The sequence below is a fragment of the Heloderma suspectum genome, chromosome 1, assembly GCF_057233095.1.
Source record: "Heloderma suspectum isolate Gila_16-S chromosome 1, 16-S_ref, whole genome shotgun sequence".
In the NCBI taxonomy this organism is placed as follows: Eukaryota; Metazoa; Chordata; class Lepidosauria; order Squamata; family Helodermatidae; genus Heloderma; species Heloderma suspectum.
The window spans coordinates 68,650,147-68,675,321 of record NC_139458.1 but is presented as its reverse complement, the minus strand read 5'-3'; the positions used below and the strand labels follow the sequence as shown (position 1 = coordinate 68,675,321).

Here is a 25,175-nt window from a genome sequence, read left to right as displayed (position 1 = left end):
CAGTTTCATTCTTGCATTTCAAAATGGATATTTATTTTCCCTCGCCCCTGAAGCAGCATTGGTTTCCTCTGAGATGTTCACTTCAGTATCCAGAGTTTTGCACACCAGACCGTTTGATCCAAACATCAGGCATATCTGGCTTGCTGTTTGGCAAAACGACTGGATCCTCACCCCCTAATCGAGTTCTCCTCAAACCGCTGTTTTGCTGTGATGCTGATGCAGATGGGTCAAAGACAGTCTCTCTCAGGTCCAGCCTTAAGGTGTCTCTCTTCCCATTCAGGAGACCTCTCTGAGTTGGACAGCAAGAATCCACCGCATCTAAATGACCCGGACAAGAACTGGCTGATTCCACAAGTTTTATGCTTGGTTCAAAGTCACTGAGAGAGGTCTCACTGGAGACATTCTGAACACTGAAAGAGCTGCCAGTGGAATAAAGGCATCTGTGGAGATCGTACAGTCCGGCTTCTGGTAGGTTACTGTTTTCTGAGGTATAATCTGACTTGTGTGGATCAGTGTTGCTTGAGCAGTGAGATTTATTGAGCAGTAGTCTGTCTTCTATTGTGCTGGCTGACTGAAGATGTTCCCAGGCCTTTGGACCATATTTTTGACACCTGCAGTCTCTGCAGAGCTTGTCTCCATGACTGCCTGCTTCTGTTCCTGAGTTACTTCCAGGTTTGTAAGGAGAAGATGTTTGCAAGGCTGGACACTGACAAAGAGCCACGTGGTGTCCCCGAGCCTGCTCTAGCTTCTGTCTGTCCCTTTCAAAGGAAGGGTGGATCTCCATTCGAGGGCACCTGCTGTCTTGGAGCTGAATGTCTTCAGATAAGACAGATGGACGATTGGACAACTTGCTTGTGGAGGTGCTGTTGTCAAAGCTGTCGCTAAGCTTCTGGGCCAAAGGCTGGAGCTCATACTGTTCATTTGCACCATTGGATTCCTGGCCTTTCTGTAATCTGTTCTGCTTCTCATTTCCCCCACAGGTAAACGTTCTGCTGGAGGAACCAGGGCCATCTGAATAGTCCTTCAGAGCATGAGCGCAAGGCCAAAGGATTTGTCCACAGTTCTTCTCTGGGCCAAAGAAGCAGCACAGAGACTGGAAGAAGAAGCTTGCAAAGCCACAGCTGATGCACTTGATCATCATAATAAAAATGCCCAGCTTCCTGTATGCCAGGACCGTGGCTGGCAACATGATGACACCTGCAGAAAACAAAGTGGAGGTCCCCATAACGGTGGCACAGCTCATCTGCTTCAGGGAGAAGGCCACACGGCTCAGGCGATCAGAATGTGGACACAAGTGGTAGGAGATACAGTAGTTCACTGTGAAGTCGACGGAGAGACCCACTGCTGCTGAAATAAAGAGGGACTCCACAGCATTGAGCTGCCATTCCAGAAGGACCAAAAGCCCTACCGTTACCAGAACGGTGCCCGAAATAGCGATAATGGAGAACAGACTAAGGAGAACATTCCAAGTTGTCAGCAACAGCACCACAAAGCAGATGGTGAGGGATAAGCCCAGCACTACCATACTCTCCGTGTCGACGCTGTGCTGGAGATTATAGAGCTCCAGCTTACTGATGAACCAGCCATTCTGGAGTCCCAGAGGGGCTGTCTTCATCTCCTCTCTTATCCAGAGGCCAATCTCATCGTAGAAATGTTTGGCCTTGCTATAGTTGAAGCTATAGTGGTAAACTGTTTGAAACTGTAGCACCAGCGCAACCAGGTTGCCCTTTTCATCGAATCTGAGTCCTAGGTCAGGAACTTCAGCCTCATCTCTGTTTTGTTCCATGACCATCATCTTGATGCAGTGAAGGAAGACTTCCCTACTATAGGGGAATGAGAAGTGATTACAGCAGAGGTTGAAACTATGATCTCGCTTAGAGCACTGGCGGCTGTCCATCCACCGTTGAAATTCCTCCATGAAACAAACTGTGGATTTTTGCTCCAGATCAGAGTAGTAAAAAGTCTGATTTTTCACTTTTTGGCAAAAGTCGAACAGCCACCTTTGCGCTTTGGGATTTTCGATGGTGAAGGCCGTATCCTTCACCAGGGTGCCGTTGCTCTTGGGATTAAAGTGATCCCCGTTGTCCACAGGCAGTATGCCCCATACAATAGTGACTGGCATGTGCAGGTCTTCTCCTTGTTCCAGTCTTTCAAACATGAACTCATTGCAGTATTCAGCATCGTATCTCTCAAAGGGGTGGCTTAACCGAAATACCTGTACAGATGACATCTCTAGGGTGGGGAGTTTCAGTCTGGGGTTGAGACAGGAAATGTAGGCCCCCCCTATAGCTAAGGCGGCAAACCAGCAGATCCAGATATAACGAAACTTGATGACCCCACAAGGAAGAACTTTCTCAAATAACAGCTTGGAGGTTTCACACCAGGTATTCTGGATACTCCTGAGGATGTAATGGAAGGAGAGAATAACACTCTTGTGCCCAGTGTTATTCCAATAATCTTCTGGTTTATAAATGCAGTTCCTTGCGATGTAACGTTCGTAAAGCACAACAGAGGAAGGAAGCCATGTCAACATGAATACCAAGTTCACCAAAACAGAAGTGCCCATGTAGATGGCAAAGCAGCGGGTGGCAGTTATGTAACTCATGTAGCTGGCGTAGAAAGCAGCACCAGTTGTCAGGCAAGATGCCAGCATGAGATAACCAAAATGATGCATGGTTAGTCGTACCCAATGCAGTAGCCCAGCAGATGGGTTCTGGCTCTTGCTCAGGTTCCAGAGGTCAAAAAAGACAAAGGTATGGTTGGCACAAATACTGCTGAGAATGACCACTGCTGTTAGGTTTACAAAAGGGAAGTAGGAGAATCGGAAGGCCACCTTGTACAAGAAATAGGAAATCATCAAGGTACCAAAGACAATCATTAAGATGATGAAAGTAATAAAGATCGAGCGTAAATAAAAAAATATGCTTAGAAATATGGCCAGTATTGCCATAACTGGATACATGGTATCTAGTAAAAGGTAGTGCTGGAATAACTTCTGCTTAAGGCCCAGATCCATCCCAGTGATGGATGTGTAATTATCAAACAAGTCCCATGTCTCAAGGTTGTTCAGGTAGATGCCCAACATGGACGTTCCCTTCAGGGTCGGCAAAAACAGCAGGCTGTATTTCAGGGTTGGCACTTGGTATCCCACGGTCTGTGGGCTGAGAAAATCTCTGTCTACTAGGAAGTGAAGGAGCTGGTAAACAGCACGGAACCGCGTGCATTTCTCCGGGACTTTGGAACACTGTGGGTGTTTGTCTCTTTCAGTCTTGGGACCGATGCAAGGAGGAACAAGGGCACCTTTGTGATAGTCGGGGGCACAAGAGCGAAGGAGGGCAAGGGTGTGGGAAACATCAGCTTGGGTAATCTCTAAACAAGAAGACCGGTTGTACAGGACAGCAATATAGTTCCCAAGCGACCAGCTCGGGCAGCATTCGTTGGCTTCGTTGCGCTGACAGAGATTCCCGAACTGCGGATGAGAACGGATCTGGAAAACAGCCAAGAGGAAAAGAATGAGTTCAGCCTGCTCAAGTCCTTGTGCCTTTTCTATTTTATCCTTTCCCTCTTTTGATAAAGGTCTTGTTCTTTGAGGGCTTCACCACACAAGGCTAAAAATCCTGCAATTTACTGGGGCTTCTGCTTCCGGATTCTTTGTGGGAACAGATCGGGTCGTTTCCATGTGGTTTTAAAAAACAACAATGGAGGAAGCAATCCTATGCCCACTAGTCAGCAGCTAGATTGCCATAGGTATCTGATTTTCCGGGAACCAACCCCCCCCCACACACTTCCACACTGCCTTGGAGGCAGCGCGGAACAGCCCCGTACTCCATGCTTGCAAGAAGAGTGCGGAGCGGCCGAAATGGGGCGTTCCTGGAGGGCATTCCGGGGCGGGGAGGGCAGAAATGCCTATACAACACATCCAATGTGTCGTACAGCAGCCTCCTCCCCGGCTCTGTTCTCCTGCGGCTAGACCGCCGCAATCGGCTGTCTAGCCGAAAATGCAAGGCAGGAGAAGCGTGGAGGGGACGATCCCCTCTGTGCTTCTCTTGCCCTGCAGTGGATAGGTGGTCGCCTCCGAATTCGGAGGCGGCTGCCTATCTGCATAGGATCGCACCCTAAACTTCTTAATGAGAGCTATGTGTTTCATTATAAAGCCACTAGGTGGCACAGTTATTTTATTTGTAATAAAAGCAACTTTAAACTGTACATCCTCATTTATATCCACTCCACGGCAGGAGAAGGGAAAATGCCAGACTTTCCTAGTCATGGAAAACAACGCAGTAGAGCTCACAAAGAATGGGAAGTCCCCTGGATGAGGGCTGTGTTGTGTACAGGACCCGCAAACTTCTGTGAGTAAGCAATCTCCATAGCAGGATAAAAGCCTGGTGTGAAGGAGCCCTCAGCGCCATCTTGTTGGCACCTCCCCCCTGCCGTTGCCACAAGAAATAGGGAAGGGTTAGGGCTCTGGAGAAGTATATTTTTGACAAAGTTGGTCCTTCCCCCCCGCATTGCACTTCAAAATTTCCACTGAAGGCAGGGACCTTCTCCAGCAAAGCCATGGATGCACTGCATAACCTTGGAAAAAATACTCTGCCTCCATCAAGGGCATCTCTACACCAGCCTAAAATCCTGCATTTAAAACGGGGCTTTCTGCTTCTGTTTTAAATGCAAGATCACTACTGATTCCCCTTCCCCCTCCTTCTCCCGGTCTTCCATTATCTTTCACTGATCTCACTCCTCTCCTTGCTGCTCTAACCCTTTTCACAGAGAAAACTGAAGTGGGACTCAACAGGGTAATTTGAAATCTCATCTGCAATCTATTTAAAAACGGAACAAAGGGCATTTAGTACAGGACGGTCACGGCAGGGTCACGGCGTCATGTAAAGAACCCGCAAACTTCCGTGAAGGACCAATCGCAGGATAAAAGCTCAGTGTGAAGGAGCCCTGAGCCTACATGGCTCTAGGATGCTCTCCTTCCCCTAACAGAGTGCAATAGAATAATCATGGGGTTGGCAACTGGCAGCCTGTGGACACAATCCAGCCTGCAGAAAGCTGCCAGCTGGCTCTCTAGTGATATTGAGGGTGGAGAAGCTGGGCATAATGCCCCGTTCATACACCTCTCATGTTGCTTTCAAATTAACAGGAAGCATTAGGAAATACTTGCATGGTTGCAAAGCAAACACACATGTTATTCCCCACCCCCATTTTCCCTGATTAAAAGTGTTGAGGCTGAGGAAAGCAGAGAGGATGGCCCGCATTAAACTGGCCACTAAAGCTGCTAACTACTGGCCAGTGTGGTATAGTCGTTAGAGTGCTGGACTGGGACTCAGGACACCCGGGTTCTAGTCCCCACTTGGTCATGAAGCTCACTGGGTGACTTTGGGCCACTCACTGGCTCTCAGCCTAACCTACCTCCCAGGGTTGTCCTGAGGATAACATGGAGAGGAGGAGGAATATAAATGTAATAAATAAATTGTTGTGAACTGCTCAGAGAGCTTCAGCTATGGAGCGATATAGAAATAAAATAAATAATCATAATCCAAACTGCAATGATGTACTCTTTTTATCTGGAAATATAACCTTTTTTCTTTTTGTACATCCAAATGTTGTAATGATGCCACAGAGATGATTTTGGATTGAGTATTTTAAAGATATGCAAGTTTTCAGGTTTCACCTCAGTTTTCATCAAGTAAAAGGTGACATGACCTCTGTCATCTCCTTTCTTCTGTTTTACTAAGTAAAACTCAGCATATATTGAAGCTTTCATCTACTTGAAGCTTTCCTATATGTTCAGTTTAGTAACCTGAGAAGTAGCCAAGAGAAATCTGATGATCAACGAAGTCAGGCTTTCACTTGCAGAAATCACCATGGATGAAACCTAAAAGGGTAAAAGCCTATGCCCTCTCCCACACTCTCTGACACCTTCCCTTTGCCCTGCCTTTTCTGTAGGTTCAAGATATCGTTTAATAGTATATTTTGAATATCAGGGCTGCAAGCTTTCCAGTGCAATCCTATACATGTTTACTCAGAAGTAAGTCCCATTGAGTTCAATGGAACTTACTGCCAGGTATATAGGATTGCACCCTTAGGCCTTACCTCAGAATAAGCTCCATTAAGCTCAGTGGGGCTTTCTTCTGGGTAGACATGTATGGGGTGCTGCCAGACAAGACTTGTATCATGCCATCACCCTGCTTCACTCACAGAATTTTACAAGGGTCCAAATGTCATCATCTTCCACTTGTAATCCTCCCATGTTTTCCCACCACTTCTTCCATCTTTTTTCTTTCCACAAACAATCCATTAAGGAAGATGGAATAGCTGCATAATGTCTTTTGACTGGAAGCGCACGGAGCCCTCCATCTGGAAGCACCCTAGGATTGCACTGTTTATCGGTTTCTTAGCAAATGAATCAAATAAATCAGTGTTGGCTAATTTTACTTGAGTTTTCCAGAACTCTCTGTCAGGCAAGATGGTAAACAAAGCAAAAGTGTGTGTGGGGGTGGGGGAGGTGGATCTTCCCAACAGTTCTTGGGAGGGTCCCAGGTACAACCTGAAACCTTCTCTGTACCTGTAAAGCCTAATTTGATTGTCTACAGCCTCCTCCCACTTTCCATCTTAAGACTGTAACCAAATGCAGACTCCATGGCTTGAACATCTGTCACTCCCCCCCCCCCCCCGCCTCATTTCTGCTTTGTTTTTTGCCTGGCGAAGACTTCTGGACAACTCAAAACCTTGCAGAGTAGTTTGTGACCTGTGAGTTAGCCTAATAAAGTTATTGTGGTGATATGGATTTTAGCAATTTTCTTTAATTTTTTTTTGGGGGGGGGGGCGACAACACGGCTGCCTTTGCATTTTGTAATTCCATAATGCAACTCTGAGATTTCTTGCCACTTCAGCGAGGTATAGCTATTCCCTTTTGGGGCCTAGGCACTCTTGGATGGTGGTGGGCTTTCCTTCACTGGCAGTATTTAAGCTGGGGACAGTCATCTACAAGGAGATGACATAGTTGTGAGATTCCTGTACTGGACAGGGGGTTGGACTGGATGACTTCTGAGACCCCTTCCAACTCTAAAATTCTATTGTGTGCTGTTTATTACACTCCCACTTTCAAGTTTCACCTCTTGTTTTTCAGAGACACATTTCTGCCAGCAGGTAAAATTACTTCTTTATTTCTGTCCTCTATAAATACAGTGTTCCCGGATGCAGTGTTCTAATGCCTTCATGTGGATGTGTCCCATTAATTTTAATGGGTCTCCTCTAAGAAGGACAGACATTGCATACAACCCTATATATGGAAGTAATTACCTCTCTCTTATTTAGAAGTGTTAACTTGAACTTAAGCAATCCAGGGAAATGAGTGTGTGCATATTCCCTGCAGAGCTACAAACCTTGTCTTGTTCCATTTGACACATGGACTGTATTGCTTGCAAGTTCCATAAGCTCCCAGCAGTCGTGGACATAAATACCAGCTGAGAATAATTCTCCCCTAAAGGCAAAACAAAGTCCAAGGAGTAAAAATGGAGATCTCTGACAAACTCTTTGGAATAATGACTGAATGTGAAGGAAAAATAGCAATCCTGTAGTCTACTTTTATTGTCCTTGTATAACTCCCATTTGTGAAGAGGTAACTGTAGAAACCTTGTCCTGTCTGCTAAGCTACCATTCACTTTTAATCACTTAATCTTGGGCTACATCCCAGTCATCTCGATATCTACCAAGAGGCAGGCAGAAAGGGTTGGCAGAGTAGCCTTGGTAGTGAAAAGAGTAGCCCGACGATGTTGAAAAGCCAAAACAAAACATACACGCACACACACACACTGCTCTCCAAACTGAAAAAATGGTTAGAAGAACAGCTGGACCTCACCAACAAAGATAATAGTTTTCAATGGAATCAACGCATCTAGAAAATGTAATGCACTATGCTTAATATGATATTCTTTCTTGGAGGCCTATGAGTCGTAGCTGCTGCATAGACTGGGCAGAGAACAGCACTCTTTCCATTATTAGGATGATCATGATTTTTATAACTGGTGTTCTTGACTGAGATTTAATCTTGCTCTAGCCACCAGGACACCTGGAAGGGTGAATATAATAGGCGTGGGAATATGGGGGAACACTTTGAATACAATTGTCCCGCTGGTGTGGTTGTGCAACATCGTTTCTCCAGGATGGCTTCTTTGGATTCATTTTTGTAACTTTTAAACATCAATAATTCTTTAAACATCTTCAGGGCACCAGGTTGGGGAAGGCTGTTATACTCACTGACCTGGAAGTAAGCCACATTGAATTTAGTGGGACTTATTTCTGAGTTGCCATACATAGGATTAAATGCACATGAATATAAAGAACAATCCTAAAAAAAGAAAAGAAAAAAAAGCACCTCTCTTGATACATTAAAATTGCTGAGAATCTGGGATGGACCATATATTTTAATTATTTAGTATTTATTTATTTAGTACATTTCTAATCTGCCCAGTAACTAACATTCTCTTAGCGGATTACAAACAGTTAAAAAAACTAAAATGCCATATAAAAGTTAAAAATATAAAATACAATACAAATATTTAAAATAATAAAATACAATATAATGCAGAACAATAAACAGCACAGGAATCAATAAAACAGCCATAATAACCTAGAACTAGGTCTCTAACATGCCTGGGAGAAAAAAAGCATTAAAAAGATAACGTAGGTGCCAGGCAAACCTCCATAAGTGGGTGCCACCACTGAGAAGGCCTTCTCTCTTGTAGCCATCCACCTACAAAGTTTGCCCCCTTAGGTACCTTCCCAGTTTGGGATTCTTCTGCAAACCTTGGGGTTCCAGCAAGCATGCAGGTACTTCTCTTTTGTTTCTCAGTAGCCCATTTTGGCAACATAGGCATCATAACTCAGCATCTGAGTTTGCTATTAGTATAGGTCAGAGGTGCAGACCGCAGGCCCGGGGGCCAAATCTTGGTTCCCCAGATGGCCACACCCACTTTTCCCCTGACCAACAATCATTTGGTGGTTTCCTGGATTCTGCACAGTTTTTTCCCCATTCTAAAAGTCTGAAATGCCTTTCCTAAGGTTTAGAGCTTTTCTGCATGAGGCTGCTAATCCACTATATCTACTTTCAGTTTCGGTGCAGAATAGAGATCCAAGCACTACACGAGGCGTATTTCCTGCTTTTCAGCTATATACCCTCTAGGTGGTATAGCAGAATAGCACAACTACAAAAGAAGAAATGGCACTTTCTTTTGCCTTCACAATTAAATGCCACATTTTCCCTGCTTTAAAAAAACTCGCCAAAAGCTCTGGTTAGACACAGAAGTAAAATTTGAGGGTCACAATGTTGTCTAAAGAACCCGGTAACAACCATTAGCAGGAAATGATGAGTGCACAATAAATGCCTCATGCGGAAAAGCCCTTAGTTACTAGCAGAAAGGTAAAGGTGTCCCCAGCCAGTCGTGCCTGACTCTAGGGGGTGGCGCTCACCTCCATTTCTAAGCCGAAGAGCCAGCGCTGTCCGAAGATGCTTCCATGATCATGTGGCCGGCATGACTGAACACCGAGGTGCACGGAAAGCTGTTACCTTTCCCGCTGAGGCGGTACCTATTTATCTACTTGCAATTTCTTGCTTTCGAACTGCTAGGTTGGCAGGAGCTGGGACTGAAGACGGGAGCTCACTCTATCACGCGGCATTCGAACTGCTGTCCTGCTGACCTTCCAGTCTGCAGTTCAGCGTCTTAACCACTAAGCCACCGCGGCCCCTACTGGCAGTAAGACCTTTAAGCTAAAAGATGCTGGTAGTTTGGACAACGCCATACTATAGAGGAGGAGGATGGTTGATTGCCATCACATAATTCTGCTGCTAAGTAGTTGGTTCATAGGGCTTCTTTCAAATCCAGGTGGTTGTTGTTTTAAAAATTAGTTTTAGTTTATCTGCTTTTAATTAGCACACTATGACTGGTCATGTGAGTCAGTCCAACATGCATCCTGCAAACCTTTAGTCTGTCACCAGATTGTACATTTTTGTACAACATGGTTGAAGTGTGATCCAGATTCTGGAGGCATGGCAAACCCATTAACACAACCTGTTCCTGTTCGCTAAGTCAAAAGAATCAGCCTAATGTGAAACAGGGTTGTGTAAGTTAATTTTAGGTTTTTGAGACCATGGAATAAGAAGCATCTCCACCCCCTGTAATGAATTCCTCCTACCCACAAACTCTCACTTTGCTTCCTTGTTTGAAAGAAAGAAAATGATGCACCTATCTATTTACAGAATAAAGTTGTTTTATGAAAATTGAAGGCTTTTGGATGAGCATATGGAATGACAGTGAGCACTTTTGCTGGGTTTTGAAGCCACTGTGTACTGAGAAAAAATTCTCCATTCTTTCCTCATTACATTCTGGGAGCACAATTGAAAACCATACTTACCTGGGGGACCACAAAAGAATCCCTCCTTTTCAAAGTCTGGCTCGACCATCCTCCTTGTTCTTGCTTCTCGATCTCCTTGTACAGACCTCTGCCCTCGGTTCATGCTCATGTCCCCATAGCTGACAAAAGAAATAATATCCTTTATGAAGCTCCTGAACTGAGCTTTTTCCTGCAGCTCAACGGGCTGGCATACTTGTATGATACTGATCTCTAAGAAGGGTCTCTTATTCCTATCCTTTCTTGCCCATCCCCTCTCTCTGGGGCTTGGATGTTTACTTTAATTACTGTCTGGGGGACGGCGATCCTTCCTGGGAATGTGATGCGTGGGGAGGGGAGGCTTATCTCTTCCCTCTCCAATGCAATTGGAGAGAAAATGGCATCCTGCATGCAGCCTTAGAACAAAAGTTCCTATTCATGCAGATGAGCATGAATAAGTCTTCTAGTGCTGGAGGGGGCTGGGGGGATTACATAAGTGGGGAGCTCCGTGCCTCTCAGCATAACGAAAAGGACCCAGCCATTCCTCCCAGCACCATCCAAGTTCTAGGGGAAAACAAGCAGCACATGCCAGGGAGCCAATCCGCACAGCCGATTTAATGTGGAGGGAGAGCACATCAGGGTCATTCGCGGCAGTTGCTGCTGCCGCCTAACTGCAACCACCCCGCAGCTTCCCTCTGGAAAAGGCGCATTTTCAGAAGGTCGTTTTAGCGTGTTGTTTTTCTTAAATGCGGCTCCGGAGCAGTTCTGCTGCAGTGTGCCCGTCCCACATGTTACATCCTGGGCGTGCCTGTTTCTGTGACCAGCCTATGAACTGGCAGTGACCTGGTCAAGGGGTGGGACCACCTCCTTCCCCGCCCCCCCTTCCCTCTTTTTGGATACAGGCCTTCTTCTCACTTAGCACTATTTCCTGTTCACAAGCATTTACCCACTGAGAATCTGTAACACCTTTTTCCCATTGAGAAAATTGGAGCCATGCTGTTTCAAGCCTTCACAGCAGCACACTAGCTATCTAGTCTCTATTTCCTATTCACAATAGGGCAGTTTCATTCACAGAGAGGAGGCAGAGGGGGCAGGCAGTAGCGGAAGCCTGCAGCAGCAGTACTTTACAGCATCGTTACTGCAATACACTGAAAACTCAAGAATACACAGAGGGGAAAGAGAAGGGGCAGGCAGTAGCGGGAGCACGGACAGTGTGGGGAATAAGCCTCTCTCCTTCGCTGAGCAGCATCTCTGTGGCTGATGACATTCACTTGAAATGGTGGGACTCCACCCAAAACCAAATTAAGGTGGTTTAAAGTGCTCTTATGTGACTTGTGAAAGTGAGTTTTCAGATGGCATATACTCCACTTTTCTTGCTTCGTGTGCTGCTGACGGACCAAAGCTGATTTCATGATAATCTGGATAAAAGCTAAGCACGCTTCTGCACGCATTTCCATGTAGATCTGGCTCAGCTGGCACTTGGAGGACCTATTCCTCCAGCCACCGGCTAAGTCCATTTGCATGCCGCTTCCTGCCCTGGATGGGGGCAGTGAGAGGCACGCAGGGAATCCCCACTCTCATCTCCAAGGCCAAGCCCCCCCCCATCCGGGAGGAATTCAGGGTGGCTCCACGAGCCAGAAAGGGAACCTCTGTGAGCCAGAGATTCCCCATCCCTGGGCTCTTCGAACCTGTGCAAAGTCAGGTCTGCTAGCTAGTAAATAAATAAATAAAATACTGAAAATAAGTGGGCTGTTAGCCTAGACCAGGAGTAAGCAAACATTTTGGGCCATGGATACATTTGGCAAATTGATCAACTGTCAAGGGTCCCACCACAAAATGGGTGCCATGGGAACCGTGGCAATGGACAAGTAACTTGCCCAAAAGACTGAATACAAGGCAGAGGTGGGGTCTGAGCCCCAGCACAGTAAATATCTCTTTTGAATGCACAGTTTTCAGCACCAAGAGAAACCTATTTCACAGAAATCCCAGACACAGGTCAGAAAATGTGTGTGTTTGTGGGAAGGCTAGGGCACCTTGGTGGGCACCTAGAAAGGTGATCAGGGGGTGCATCAGTGCCTCAAGGCACCACACTGCCTACTGGTGAGGAACCTGTGTTCCTCCAGTTGTTTCTGAACTCTGACTCCCATGAGCCCCAGCCAGGATGCCCAATAGTCAGAGATGATGGGAGTTGTAGTTCAACAACATCTGGAAGGCTACAGGTTGAAAAAACAACAAGGAGGACCAAAAAGGTTCCCCAACCCTGGTGTGGAGACCAGCGTTCCCAAACCTGGTACCCTCCATATGTTTTGGACTACAACCCCTGACCATGCAGTTGCTGGGGTTGCTGGGAGGTGAAGTCCAAAACATGTGTAGGGCCACAAGTTCTCCAACTGGTCTAGACCAATTATGTAGTTTGTTCCATTTTGGACAGCTGGGTATGGCTGCATCGCTACGCAATCATGCGATAGCATATATTAGGCTACCCTCTGACCTTTTTGGTATTTGATCATAAACAACACAGGGGCACAATACCTAGCTGACCACCTTCCCCTATATATACCAAATTGACCCCTGAGATCTTCTGAGGAGGCCTTATTGGTCGTATGACCAACAGTGTGTCATCAGGCAAGAGCACCTAAGCAGGCCTTCTCAGCAGGACCGCTGGTATGTATCCGGGGGGCGGGGGTGGTACTGTGGGTTAGTTATTATTTTGAACCTTGGAAGCTCCTGTAGAGTTGGGGGTAGCAGCAGTGTGTGGAGCTTCTGCTATATTCTGCAGTTCTGTGTACGATAAATAAAGGAGGGCTGTGTTTGAAGCCTGCTGAGTCTTACAGTCATTTCCTCTGCCTATACAACAGTCACCCACCCTCTGAAACACTCTCCCACAGGTGGCTCAAGAGGTGGAAACTGCGGCGAGTTTGAAACGCTTCTTGAAAACACGTTTGTTCACTCAGGCTTCCCTTGACTTGTAATCAGTCATGACACTGCTCTGTTTTACTGCTTTTGTTGTAATGTTCTTAAGGCATTTATTGTTTTACACTGTTTTTATATTGTATTATATGTGTTTTTATGTAAACTGCTTGCAAATCCTGGGATGTCAAGAGGCATAGAAACAGCTTAAATAAATAAATAAATAATTTTGCACTGAAACAATCCCGTTGTGGGAGTCTGAGATCTGTCAGCCATTCCCCCAACCCTGCAAAACCAAAACCATTTACCTGTTGTCAGTGTAGGGTGAAAGAGAAAGAGGCTTTTTGTAGCCTGTCTGGCTTTTCATATTCTTCCAGACTGTGAGCTTTCTGCCAATGTCAGTATCTCGTGGCTCAAATCCCTAAAAGGAAATGAAACGAAGTTTGGAGAAATTAAACCTGAGCATTTCAAAAGAAAAAAAAATCCACATCTCATCAGTTACAACAGTAATCTACATGTAAGTTCAAATGAGGCCTATCTTTTTGAAATATATACAACATGGGAGAGGAACCTTCTCATAGCTGCCTTGAGTGCCTTTTTTGGTAGAAAGGCCAGGTACAAATCAGATAAATAAACCTCTGGCCCACAGGTCTAATGCTGCCCACAGAGCCTTCCTGGGCTCCTCCAGGAAAACAGGCTTGGCCTCCAAGCCACTTCCCCTCGAGGGATCCCTATGCCGTTATTGTTTATTACAAATCAGAGATATCAGTAGGGGAGGCGCACAAGCGAAACATTGCCACCGCCTGGCTGAGCTGGTGGCTGAAACGCTCCTCCAGCTGCCAACCCATTGGGGCAGCTTTGCTGCCTGCTGGCCTCCCACAATGGGGAAACTCGGCATGCGGAAAAGCAAAGTCCTGGAGACACACCAGTCACATGGTGTGTTGGCCAGGAACCAAATGATGTCAGAATGTCGCCCCACCCCCTGATGTCCTTCGTTCCATGGGTGGGGGTCATCTCTCCCCCCCCGCTAATTTAGTTGCCCATCACTGATATACAAGTTCAAGATCCCAAGGTCGTGAAAATGAGATAACCAGAATTCATGCTGAGTAACCCCAAATAGCTCTGCTTCATTTTAATAAGGATTTTTAATGGGTCTTTAGAGGCTCCCATAAATATCAATGGGACAACCAATTCCAGTTCATTCCTTTCACTACAACTATTCTTGTGCAGGCTGTGCACCCATTCATTTCAATGGGTCTTATGCAGGAGAACTTCCAGAGCATTGCACCCGATATGTATAGTCTGGCTCTAGTCTCCCTATACTAGAAAGCCCCATAATTTACTTCAGGACTTTATTACACGGCTTGGGACCACGATACCTGACGGCACAGCTCTCCTGACATGAACCTACCCATAGTCTACACTCAGCATCTAAGGTCCTCCTCCGGTTGTCTCCTCTAAGGGAGGCTCGGAAGGTGACAACAAGAGAGAGGGCCTTCTCAGTGGAGGCCCCCCAACTGTGGAATGAGCTCCCTGATGAGGCGTGCCTGGCGCCAATATTGTTAACTTTTTGGTGCCACGTTAAGACCTATCTCTTTTCTCAGGCATTTGGCAGCGTATGATGAGTGTAGTCAGTCCTGGATTTGTTTTATGGTTGATCGCTTAACGTTGTTCTTAGAAAACATGTTATGTTTTCGTGTAAATGGATTTTTAAACTTTGTATACTGTATTTCTAATGGTTTTTAATCTTTGTAAACTGCCCAGAGAGCTCCAGCTATGGGGTGATATTGAAATGTTGTTGTTGTTAATTTAATATGGTGATATTATTTAATGAACTCTGAAAATCTCTAAGGGTAGATTTTCTGGTTCTGTTTTTTGTTAGTTTTGATATTCTCTTAATACTTTTTCAAGCCTGTTTTATTGGAAGTCTGCAGGAGAAGAAATCACACTAGGCATCTACAAGTATTTGCCAAAGTGAGGGTATGAGATTATTTATTTAGGGCACAATCCTATGCATTAGACAGGAAAAAGCCCTACAACTCCCAACATTCCCCAGCCAGCATGCGAAATGCTAGGAGTTATAGGACCTTTTTCTCCTGTCTAAACACGCATAGGATTCCGCCTACAGAGATTTGAAAAAGTGAAATGCAATAATAGAGTCGACTATTACCAGTCTGCAAAGACTTGCCCTGTCATGAGATACCTACCCGGCGGGAAAATAATAGAAACCCTTTACAATCAAGAAGGACATATGTCCGGATCCATCAGATCTGCAGGCACTTACCATCAAGGGTTCTGAAAAATCTGGCAAATTTCCCACTAACAGGCCCACCAATGTACAGACCAGCACTGTCAACGAACAGAGCACTAACACAGCAACCGGCCATTCTGCAATCACTTGGGACAAACTAGAAAGAAGCAAGAGAAATAACACGCCACTGCTATTCATTTCCTTTTCTTTATTTTTTAATTAATTCCTGGTTTTGTTATCAGACATGCTAGGCAAAATCAATACAAGGAATAGGGCTGCTTTCTTTTAATGCTGCTAGTTTAAAAACCCCTCTCCCCTTAAAGGGGGACTAATGCTGGATAGCCTTCCTGATTTGGTGCCTTCCAGATGTGTCAGACTACCACTCCCATCATCTCTGGCCAAGCTGGTGCCGCACTGACTGGGGGATGGTGGGAGTTGTAGTCCCAGCACATCTGGAAGACACCAGGTTGGAAAAGGCTGCACCAGACTATCCAAGAAAACACACCTAATGACAAGCCACTTCGGGACAAAACAGAAGTGCCCTGAGATCGGGATCTCTCACCTTCCAGGGGATGGCAGGATTTTGATGGAAGCAGTGGTGCTGCAGAAGGGATGGTTAAGCCTTTATATTGTTTTCCGGATTGAAATCTCTCCTCACCTCTTCCCATGGCTCCCCATGAAGCAGCTATTAGTTCTGCTGGCGGCAGACCTGGGCAGAATCTGATGGGGCCCATAAACCTCCGCCAATTCTCTTGCGCCCCACTGATTCTGTCGCGCAAGCAGTGGGTCCCGTGGTTCCATTGTGTGAGTAGGACCCACCACTTGCGCAACAGCAATTTAGAACTTCCCAGAGAAAGCCCACAAAGGACTGGAAATGCTCGTTTCTCAATTGGGGCAGGTCGGCGGAGCTCCCTTGGGTGTGCTCTGCTGACCTGCCCCATTCCAGAAATGAACACTTTTGCTCATTTCTGGTTGCCCCAGAAGTGCTAAATCTTCCTTCTGCGAGTGGTGGGTCCCACCTGCAGACAGGAACTGGCAGGGTGTAAGGGAACTGGTGGAGGTGGTAAGCACCCCGTTGGATTCCACCCCTTGTGCACACAGCGCAGCGTGGTGAGAAGAGCGAATTCATGCAAGATCGCCCTTTCCCTTCTGTGACCTGGAGAATTGGAATCTTTTTCACCAGCAGGGCTAGTAACAACTTTGGAGGTGATTTCCATGGGGAAAATGTCACAGGAGGACAAACCTAACCTCCCCTTTCCTAATTCCACTGCTCTGACCAAAATGGCGGCTCACCCACCCCACGCACACCATTCACCGGCTTAAAAAAGAAGTTGTGGGCTTTGATGACAGTTCTCCTGTGTCTTTTCTATTTTTGACCCTCAAACACACCACTCCTGGGATAAGCATGGGTTGTTGATATGGAACGGTGCAGCCGCCTGCATTCTTGGACTCTACTTGGGCGTGTGGCTATGGTGACTGTCATGATGAGCTCTTGCGCTTCACAGTTTGCCACTACACTGCATGCAGTCCTATCCCACAGTTGTGGCACGGTCTCAGGAAGGCCCTACTATATGCTTTTTGTGACGTACAGACCAGCAATTAGTGACCACTTCCACACATGTTAGTGTTTGATGAATGGGGAAGGGCTGTACCATATGGTATGTGTTTCCACCCTGAAGTGTAGATAGGTTCTTAGTGCAATCTCTTCACCTTTCACTGAATTGTCCCTTAACATGTTATTTATATTATTCTGCATCTGACAGACAAACAGCTTGGTAGCAGATCTCTTACTGAGGCAAATAAACATTGTCATCATTGGGCAGATGAAGAAGCTGAAGCCTGCAGAAGTCAAGACATGTGACCAGTACCCCAGAGTGAGTCAGGATGCTCAATCCAGCATGTCCCGCAGAATGGAATGCCATCTTTTCCTCTAAGACAGGTAATTATAACTTCTGGATCAGAATGTCTCTACTAGTGATAGCTTCAGGATGCTTCACACATTACAGCAGAGGTACACGTTAAAAGGTTTGGCATATACCAAGCCTAAATGTAACCAGAGGTACAAAAGCATTGTTAAAGGAAGTTATAGATTATCATTGGGCTTTAACAAAAAATAGTCAGATAACCAGGGCTAAAGCAAACAAAAATATCAAAGAAATATATGCATTCAACTATGACATGTTATATAAATACCATGGAACATTGATAGATCAATGCTCCAAACGGAGGAAAAATATTGACTAATTATCAGTTATACTGTGTTATGTATATTGCAGGTTTGTGTGATTTCTTATAGGCACTCTGTTCCTGCTTTTAATTTTTGCTGATTTTTGTAGTTTCCTTCTGTAGTTTTCTTTTAAATATTTTTTTAAAAGTTATGATACAGTTTCACATGGAAAGCAGCTACATGCTCCCTGTACCCTCCCTATGTACAGCATAGAAATAGTGTGATAAACTACAGCAGCTCCAAATCCCTGATGCATCTGAGTGTGGTACATGTGTGATGGGGGGAAAGAACCTGTAGTTAACTCACATTTTCTAGTGTAGATAAAGGTATATGCTAATTTTTTAACATGCAAAATAGTGCAACATGCTAACCAGGGAAGTCAGGCGAGGCGGAGATTCCATTCTGGGTTATAGTTATAACCAGCCGAAGTCTAAAGGAGCTATCCAAGGTGCTGGACCCATGTTGGGGATAGGGTTCAGCACCTTCGATAGCTCCTTTAGACTTTTGGCTGGTTGTAACTAAAACCCAAAATGGAAACTCCACCCCACCAAAAGTGGAGCCAGCCTCCCCTGATGCTAACCATGCAAAGTAATGCAGTGCATGTGCAAAACCATGCTGTATGCAAAACCAATACCCGGTTCTAGTGCAATATGTGAAACAGCTCTTAAGCGACAATCCTAAACACATTTACTTCCAAGTAAACATGCATAAGCTTGTTCTGTAAATACCATGGGGTAGTATCCAATGTGACTCCTATGCAGAGTAGGCCCATTGAAATGAATTCATTTGAAATTGCCATTCATTTGAATGTGCTTACTCTATGTAGGACTAATATTGGATACTATTCAAATCAAAAGGGCAGCAGCTGAACAACCCAAAACCACTGAGAAAATAGCTATCTGGAGGAGTAGCTATTCATGAATGCAGAGTACATCTTTTGCAAAGCAGGGCGGCGGGGAGGGGCGGGGGGAGTCCAAACAGATGGGAAGCTCTTAATGAGGAGCTGTGAACCTAGCAATGTAGCTGCAGCTCTTTGCCTGCCTGGGATGTCACCAAGAATAATACATTGTCTCATTCCTAATAGCAGGGTATGAGAAGAAGAAAAACGATAATAGGGTAGAAGGACAGGAAGTGATTGATCTTAACCTACCTCTTTGGCATCCTGAACACTTTGTCATGTCTGTAGGGAGAAAGATATTCATTGGCTTATTAATTTCATGCCAAGCTGAGTTCTCTGTTAATGAGAGTATTAACCCTTCCGGGCAGGCAAAGAACAAAATCAAAGTTCTGTGATGCAGCCCTACACAGCCTGGTGAGGTTGGCAGTCTGATGACTGTGGGTTTATTTACCCCTTTTGTTTACTAGGGTTCAGTGCTAACTAGGTTCATCTCACCAACAGCTAAATATCTAAAGCAGGGGTGGGCAGAGTTCAACCGTGGGGGATCTGTTTTGTTTTTTACTCGATCCCCAAGATCCACCAACAGAGGCTGGTGCAAGAAACAAAGACTTAGGGCCCCAATCCTATGCATGATTAAACAGAGAAAGGTCCTACAACTCCCAGCATTCCCCAGTCAGCATGGCTGGTGAAGGGATGCTGGGAGTTGTACGACATTTTTCGGCCTAAACATGCATAGGATTGAACCCTTAGGCTATAATCCTCTGTACACCCTTCCCTGGGAGCAAGTCCCATTGAACTCAGTGGGGCTTACTTCTGAGCAGTCATGCAGAAGATGGCACTATTAGAATGAATGAATGCTGAGACCAGGAATGTGTTTTGAGTACCAGAACTGAATGGCATTCCTCCAGCACAAAATCCATCCCTGGATACCTCAAGCTTTCTTCATTGCAGCAGAGGGTGCCCAGTACCACATTGTGAAAAAGGAGGACAAAAGAGGACACAGCGTTCCACAGAAATTGCATAGGCTAATTTATATGTATAGATGCAAATGTATAAATGATTCCTATAATTTAAATAGAACTACAATACATCTCCCCATCACGGGGATGACTGTGACCACATGGCCTGGGTGCCCAGTCTGCTGTTCAGGAGCTCACTATGGATGGGCAAGCCAAGGCCCCTGCCGCTCTCTCTTCTGATGGCTCTTTATCTTTAAACCTGACTGGGACCGGGCAGCCTTTCAAGCAGATTGCTGCCTCTGTGCACTAGGGCACCTAGCCACCCTATGCAATATAGTTTAGGGCCAGAGAAAAGCCATTTTGATGCTGCTATTGTTAAACAGCTGGGAGTCAGAAATCCTTGCTGATCCACTGCAAATCACTCAGAGATCTACCAGTAGATCCACATCTACCTTCTGCCCACCACTAATCTAAAGGGAAAATCTATTTCTCACTCTGTGTTCAATTTAATCCTCTCCTCGCCGCCCCACCACAAAATAAATGGGGGGAATTTATATCTGACCAATTATCTTGGTAATTGCTGTCAATAATAAGTGGGTTTTTAAAAGAGTTATTTTTAGATTTTCAGAATAATTCACCAAGACTTTATATGGAGATAAACAACCACAATTTCTATCCTTCGCTCCTCTGACCAGTATAGAAAGTTCTGTTTCCATGGGCTTGAATTTTATATTGCGTCAGAGCAGAAAGTAGTTCCCGGGGACCTTTCCTTGTGCTCTCCCACTCATAACATCTTACTTACTTTCTGTTGCATCCACAGATCTTATTTACATATAGTTCAGGTAAAGTATAAGGTTGTTGTACAAATGAATGAATTTGTGCTGCCAAGGAGACCTCTCACAGTAGTGAGAGACAAGCATGAACAGGAAGGTCAAGGAATCTGCAAGCCACAAAACTGCCATGAAAGATATAATATGACCTTTAAAGCTAGAGTGGGAATGAGGTTTGGCGCAGATTCAAAATCCAGCATTTCAAATGCAGAGTTTACTGAACGGATTTCAAATTATCAGATTTTGGTTTTGAAATTCAAATATGAGCATTTAAAAAAAACACCAAGCAAGTGCCCTCCAGATGTGCAGGATTATAATGCCCATCATCCATGCTGGCCAGGGATGATGGGAGTTGTATTCTAACACATCTGGAAGTTAAAGAGTAGAAGAAGAGTGGTGAAGGGCATAACCCAGTCCATGCCCTCCATTTGGCAATGCACTGCAGAGCCCTTACAGGAATATAGCTCTCCACATGGAAGAAGAAGGCTTAATGGGAGCAGGGATCAATGGAAGGAGAACAATGCATGCAGAGCAGAGCACACAGGAGGGAGAGCAAAGCATGTAGTGAGGGAACTGGATTGCCCTCTTAGATCTTAAATCTTGCTGTTGAATTTTAATTCAATAATGCCACGTATAATTGGCAAATAGAAATCTTTTAAAATAAATAAACATCAGCCTACCAGATTCAATACTCGTATACAGTTTAAAACATACACTCAGCAATACTCAAAACCAATAGTATCCAAAGTTATGAATGCCAAAGCCAAAATTCAAATTAAAGGAATAATGATAAGTATTATTGGTGACTTTGAAATATGTTGAAATAAATAAATCGCAACCTGCCAGATTCAATACTTGTACACATTTAAAATGCACACACAACACTCAAATCCAGTGGTATCCAAAACTGGGAATGCTGAAAACAAAGTTCAAATTAAGTAACTACCAATTAGAATTTTGGCAAGCAAATTTGAATTAAGGGAAATTACTTAAAAATCACCACACATGTGCGCACACACGCACATATCACCAAAATTACTTCCAATTCTGTCTAAAACAAAATCCTGTTGCTTGTACAACTGGAAAAAAGCTATCTTAGGCCCATATTTTGCACAACTTTGAAGGACCTACATCAATCTTTTGGAATTTGTTTCTGCCTCTAAAACTTTATGAAAACTTCATAGTTAAGCTAAAATATACAAGCATTTTTTGGAGGGAAAACATATGAAGAGCAAAACCACAAAAGCAGCTTTCAAGAGAGAGACGCATAGAGTCATAATACAGACATGACATTTTCATGGAGATTTAGAGGTAGGTTTAATTCCCAAGAGTGTATTAATGCTTTAGAGGTAATATAGCAAATATACTTTAGACTGGCCTGAAGCCAGAATGAGGTTCATTAAGTTTCAGTTAGTAAAGTAGTTTTAGGATCAGAATAAAGTAACTATTGTCCTTATGTATGTGCCTATAAGAAAGGAATGCAGGCTGAAAAGGGTTAACCTAAGTGAGACTGATGCAAGTCCATAAATCCACTTTCATCCCCTAAGTCATTTCATACCTTATGTCAGGGGTGTGGAACCTCAGGCTTGGAGTCCCAATCCACCCCCTTCTCCTGGCCCCACCCCCTTTCCCCAGTGACCTATGGTTTGGTGATTTCCCAGCTTTTGTAGAGTTTTTCCCTCATTCCAAAAGGTTGACATGTCTCTTCTAAAGCTTCATTACAGGCAGTAACAGCTTAAGCTAAAACATGCTGGTGTTTTGGCCCCTGCTCCTTTTGCTTCCGGCCTCGCCCACCACTGGAATGTGGCTCCCAAGAGCTTCTCCAAAATGGAATTTGGCTCTTGGGCTGAAAGAGGTTCAGCACCCTTCCCTTACATGGCTAAAAACTCAGAATTGCCACTGAATACACATCCGATAGGGAGCAATAACCAGTCTTGGTTTCCTATGGGACATGTTCATTGTATTCGTTCTTTTAGGTGCACATATACACTTAACATGTCTTAAGGGAAAGGAAGCTGCCTTATACCAGGTCAAATTGTCCATCTAGCCCAGAAATGGCTACTTGGACTGGTGGTAGAATCACCAGCTACGTTATCCAGTTACTTAGAAAAACTAACTGGAGATGCTGAGCAATTGAACCTGGGATGTTCTGAATGAAAGCAGGTGCTCCAACACTGAGCTCTGCCCTTCGGTATGCACCAAAAAACAGAACACATGAAGAGGCCTTCTGAGGCATGTAGAGCGGCCATTTAGGGATCACCATAGAAGAGGAAACGCATCACCAAAAAAAAGGACAAAAAGAGGACACGGATTCGTATAAAATTTCCATGTGCTAATTTATATATAGATATGCACATTTAGAAATAATTACTATAATGTAAATGGCGATACAGTACATGTCGCCACAGCAGGGAAGACTATGACCAGGTAACCTGTGTGAGTCTGCTGTCCAGGTGCTGGGCAAATTCAAGACCCCTGCCGCTTTCCCTTCATATGGTCCTTTATCTTTACGCCAGACATGGAGTAGATAGCCCTTCAAACAGGGTGATGCCTTCAAATAGTGGACAGTGCTTTGAAGACACAATCATTCCAGTCTGCATTTGGTGCTTAAAAATCATTAGCTGCTGTAACTGCTCTGTGTGGTTATATGTATATGTAGTTGTAAATTGTATGATCTTGTTTTAATAATATTACAAGCCACTTTTGAGGGCAGTGTACCCTGAAAGGTGGGTTAAAATCTTTTTTTAAAGTATATTTATTATTTTATTTATGACATTTTATTAAATAAATATTATTTATTAATAATAAATAAACTGCATTTATTTATTAATAAAATGTAACAAACAAATATTACATATTTATATATTACATTTTATAATTAATTAAAATAGAAGAGTGTCCTCTGTAAAGTAGGACACATGGTCACCATAGAGCAAGGGTGGGCAACACATGACCTGCCAGTTGCCTGTGGCCCCCTAGCCGATTCTGCCCCCCCCTGCCTCCGCTGCCAAATTTGCTGCTGTGATGGGTGTGGAGTGTGGTGCCTAGTGAGTTTGGAGGGGGGGTGCAATGCACCCCCCAACCACTGGAGGTTGTCCCCCCCTTTGCCATAAAGCCACAATCACTCCACAGAGCAGGTCAGAGAGGCCATCTCTCTGTCCTTTGCTGAAGGAGACACGATGGAACCTGCTGCAGATGTTTGCTCTTACCTGACTGTTACGATGTGATGTTGCACCGGCCGTAGCTGCTGCTGCTGGTGGTCATGTGGCCACTGTTTCCATCTACTTTCTGCAGTCTCATGGCAGGGCATTGATGATGAATCCCCGCTGGAGTGATGGGAACACAAAGTCCCCCTTTCCCCATGCCCCGGCAGAGGAGGCAAGGTGTAGCTGCTTCGGGTTTCTTGCTGGTTGCAGTGATAATAGAGGTGAGGCTGGAAGGAGTCTTGGGAGCTCGATGGCACCTGGCCATTGGATCGGGTAGAGATGGGCGCATGCCTGTGGCTGGATGAGGGCTGAGGGTGCCTCCCTGAGCTGGGAGAAGCCTCGATGGGGCAGTGGTGGACCGGGCATCTCTTTCCCCAGGAAACACCATTGGGGCTGGGCTCCGTCTTCCTGATCTCTGGCAAATTCACACAGGGCTGACAAATCTCTGAGTTCACCTTTTCCCTGTAAGCAGAAATATCTGTATTTTTACCCATTTTGTTTTGTTTCTGTCCTGCTGTTCTACATCTAATATACATAAAGAGGTATACATAATATAAACAATAATAAAAATAACAGAAAAAGAAAGATCATTCTAGAACAATACACAATAATACACTAAGGGTGCAATCCTATACATACATAACTGGAGTTAGTACCATTGAATTAAACAGCACCTACTTCTGAGTAGTAGACATGTACAGGATTGCACTGTAAGACTGGAGTGCTTTTCCTACTTACCTGGGAGGAAGTCCCATTAACTCAGTGGGGCTTACTTCTGAGACACATAGAGGATTGCATGGTAAAAACAGCAACGACCAGACAAAAATGCTATAAAAGCCTTTTAAAACAGTGGACAGATGGTCCCTCAAATGCCTGTCTGAACAGAAAAGTTTTTCCAGCCCATCTAAAGGTGGGGGAAGTGGGAGCCTGCTGAATTGCCCTGCAGAGGCTATTCCACAACTGTCACACCCGGTGGAGGCTGGTGGTTCTGATGTCATGGGGCAGTGAATCTGCTCTGGGCTTCAGTCAGAACTCTAAAGGGGCTATCCAAGGTGCAGGGTGGATTCACTGCCCCACGGATACTGGAGCCACCAGCCTCCACTGGTCACACAACCACTGAGAAGTGTTGCGCTGGCGCATCTGTCACACTGGTGGCATTTTGCTGGCTTAGCAAGGCTTCTGCCAAACCTCAGAGCCCCTCACCTGGCATAACTGAAGAATAGGGCTGTGCCCTTAACCACCCCATCTTTTAAACATCCTCTCTCAAAACTCTTGCATTCTTGCCAGGGCTGCTGGCCCAAGACATTTTACTGCCTGAGCTGAAGGCAAGTTGGTGACAGCCCAATCCACATGCAGACACCAGCCAGACTGAAAGCTGACTCTTACATTGCCAATGGGACAGCAGCCTCCACCATGCCTGAGGTAACAAGGCCATGTGGCACACACACATCACGCAACTTGCTGAGGTTCCTCATCCTGCCCCCACCTCCAGCACCTGCTGC

The 25,175-nt window shown here is 45.0% G+C and overlaps 1 protein-coding gene across 1 annotated transcript in view; it reads right to left on the bottom strand.

Moving 5' to 3' along the window:
* DISP2 (dispatched RND transporter family member 2) overlaps nt 1-25,175 on the bottom strand; it is a 45,480-nt gene continuing 20,305 nt past the window's right edge. Inside the window, exons 2-8 of the mRNA XM_084845250.1 lie at nt 23,677-24,135; nt 18,931-18,960; nt 15,587-15,710; nt 13,611-13,723; nt 10,417-10,535; nt 7,389-7,486; nt 1-3,487 (exon numbers count right to left, since the gene is read on the bottom strand). Coding sequence (XP_084701376.1) covers nt 83-3,487; nt 7,389-7,486; nt 10,417-10,535; nt 13,611-13,723; nt 15,587-15,710; nt 18,931-18,960; nt 23,677-24,135 — 4,348 coding nt within the window. The 3' untranslated portion in view covers nt 1-82. The remainder of the gene's footprint in view (nt 3,488-7,388; nt 7,487-10,416; nt 10,536-13,610; nt 13,724-15,586; nt 15,711-18,930; nt 18,961-23,676; nt 24,136-25,175) is intronic.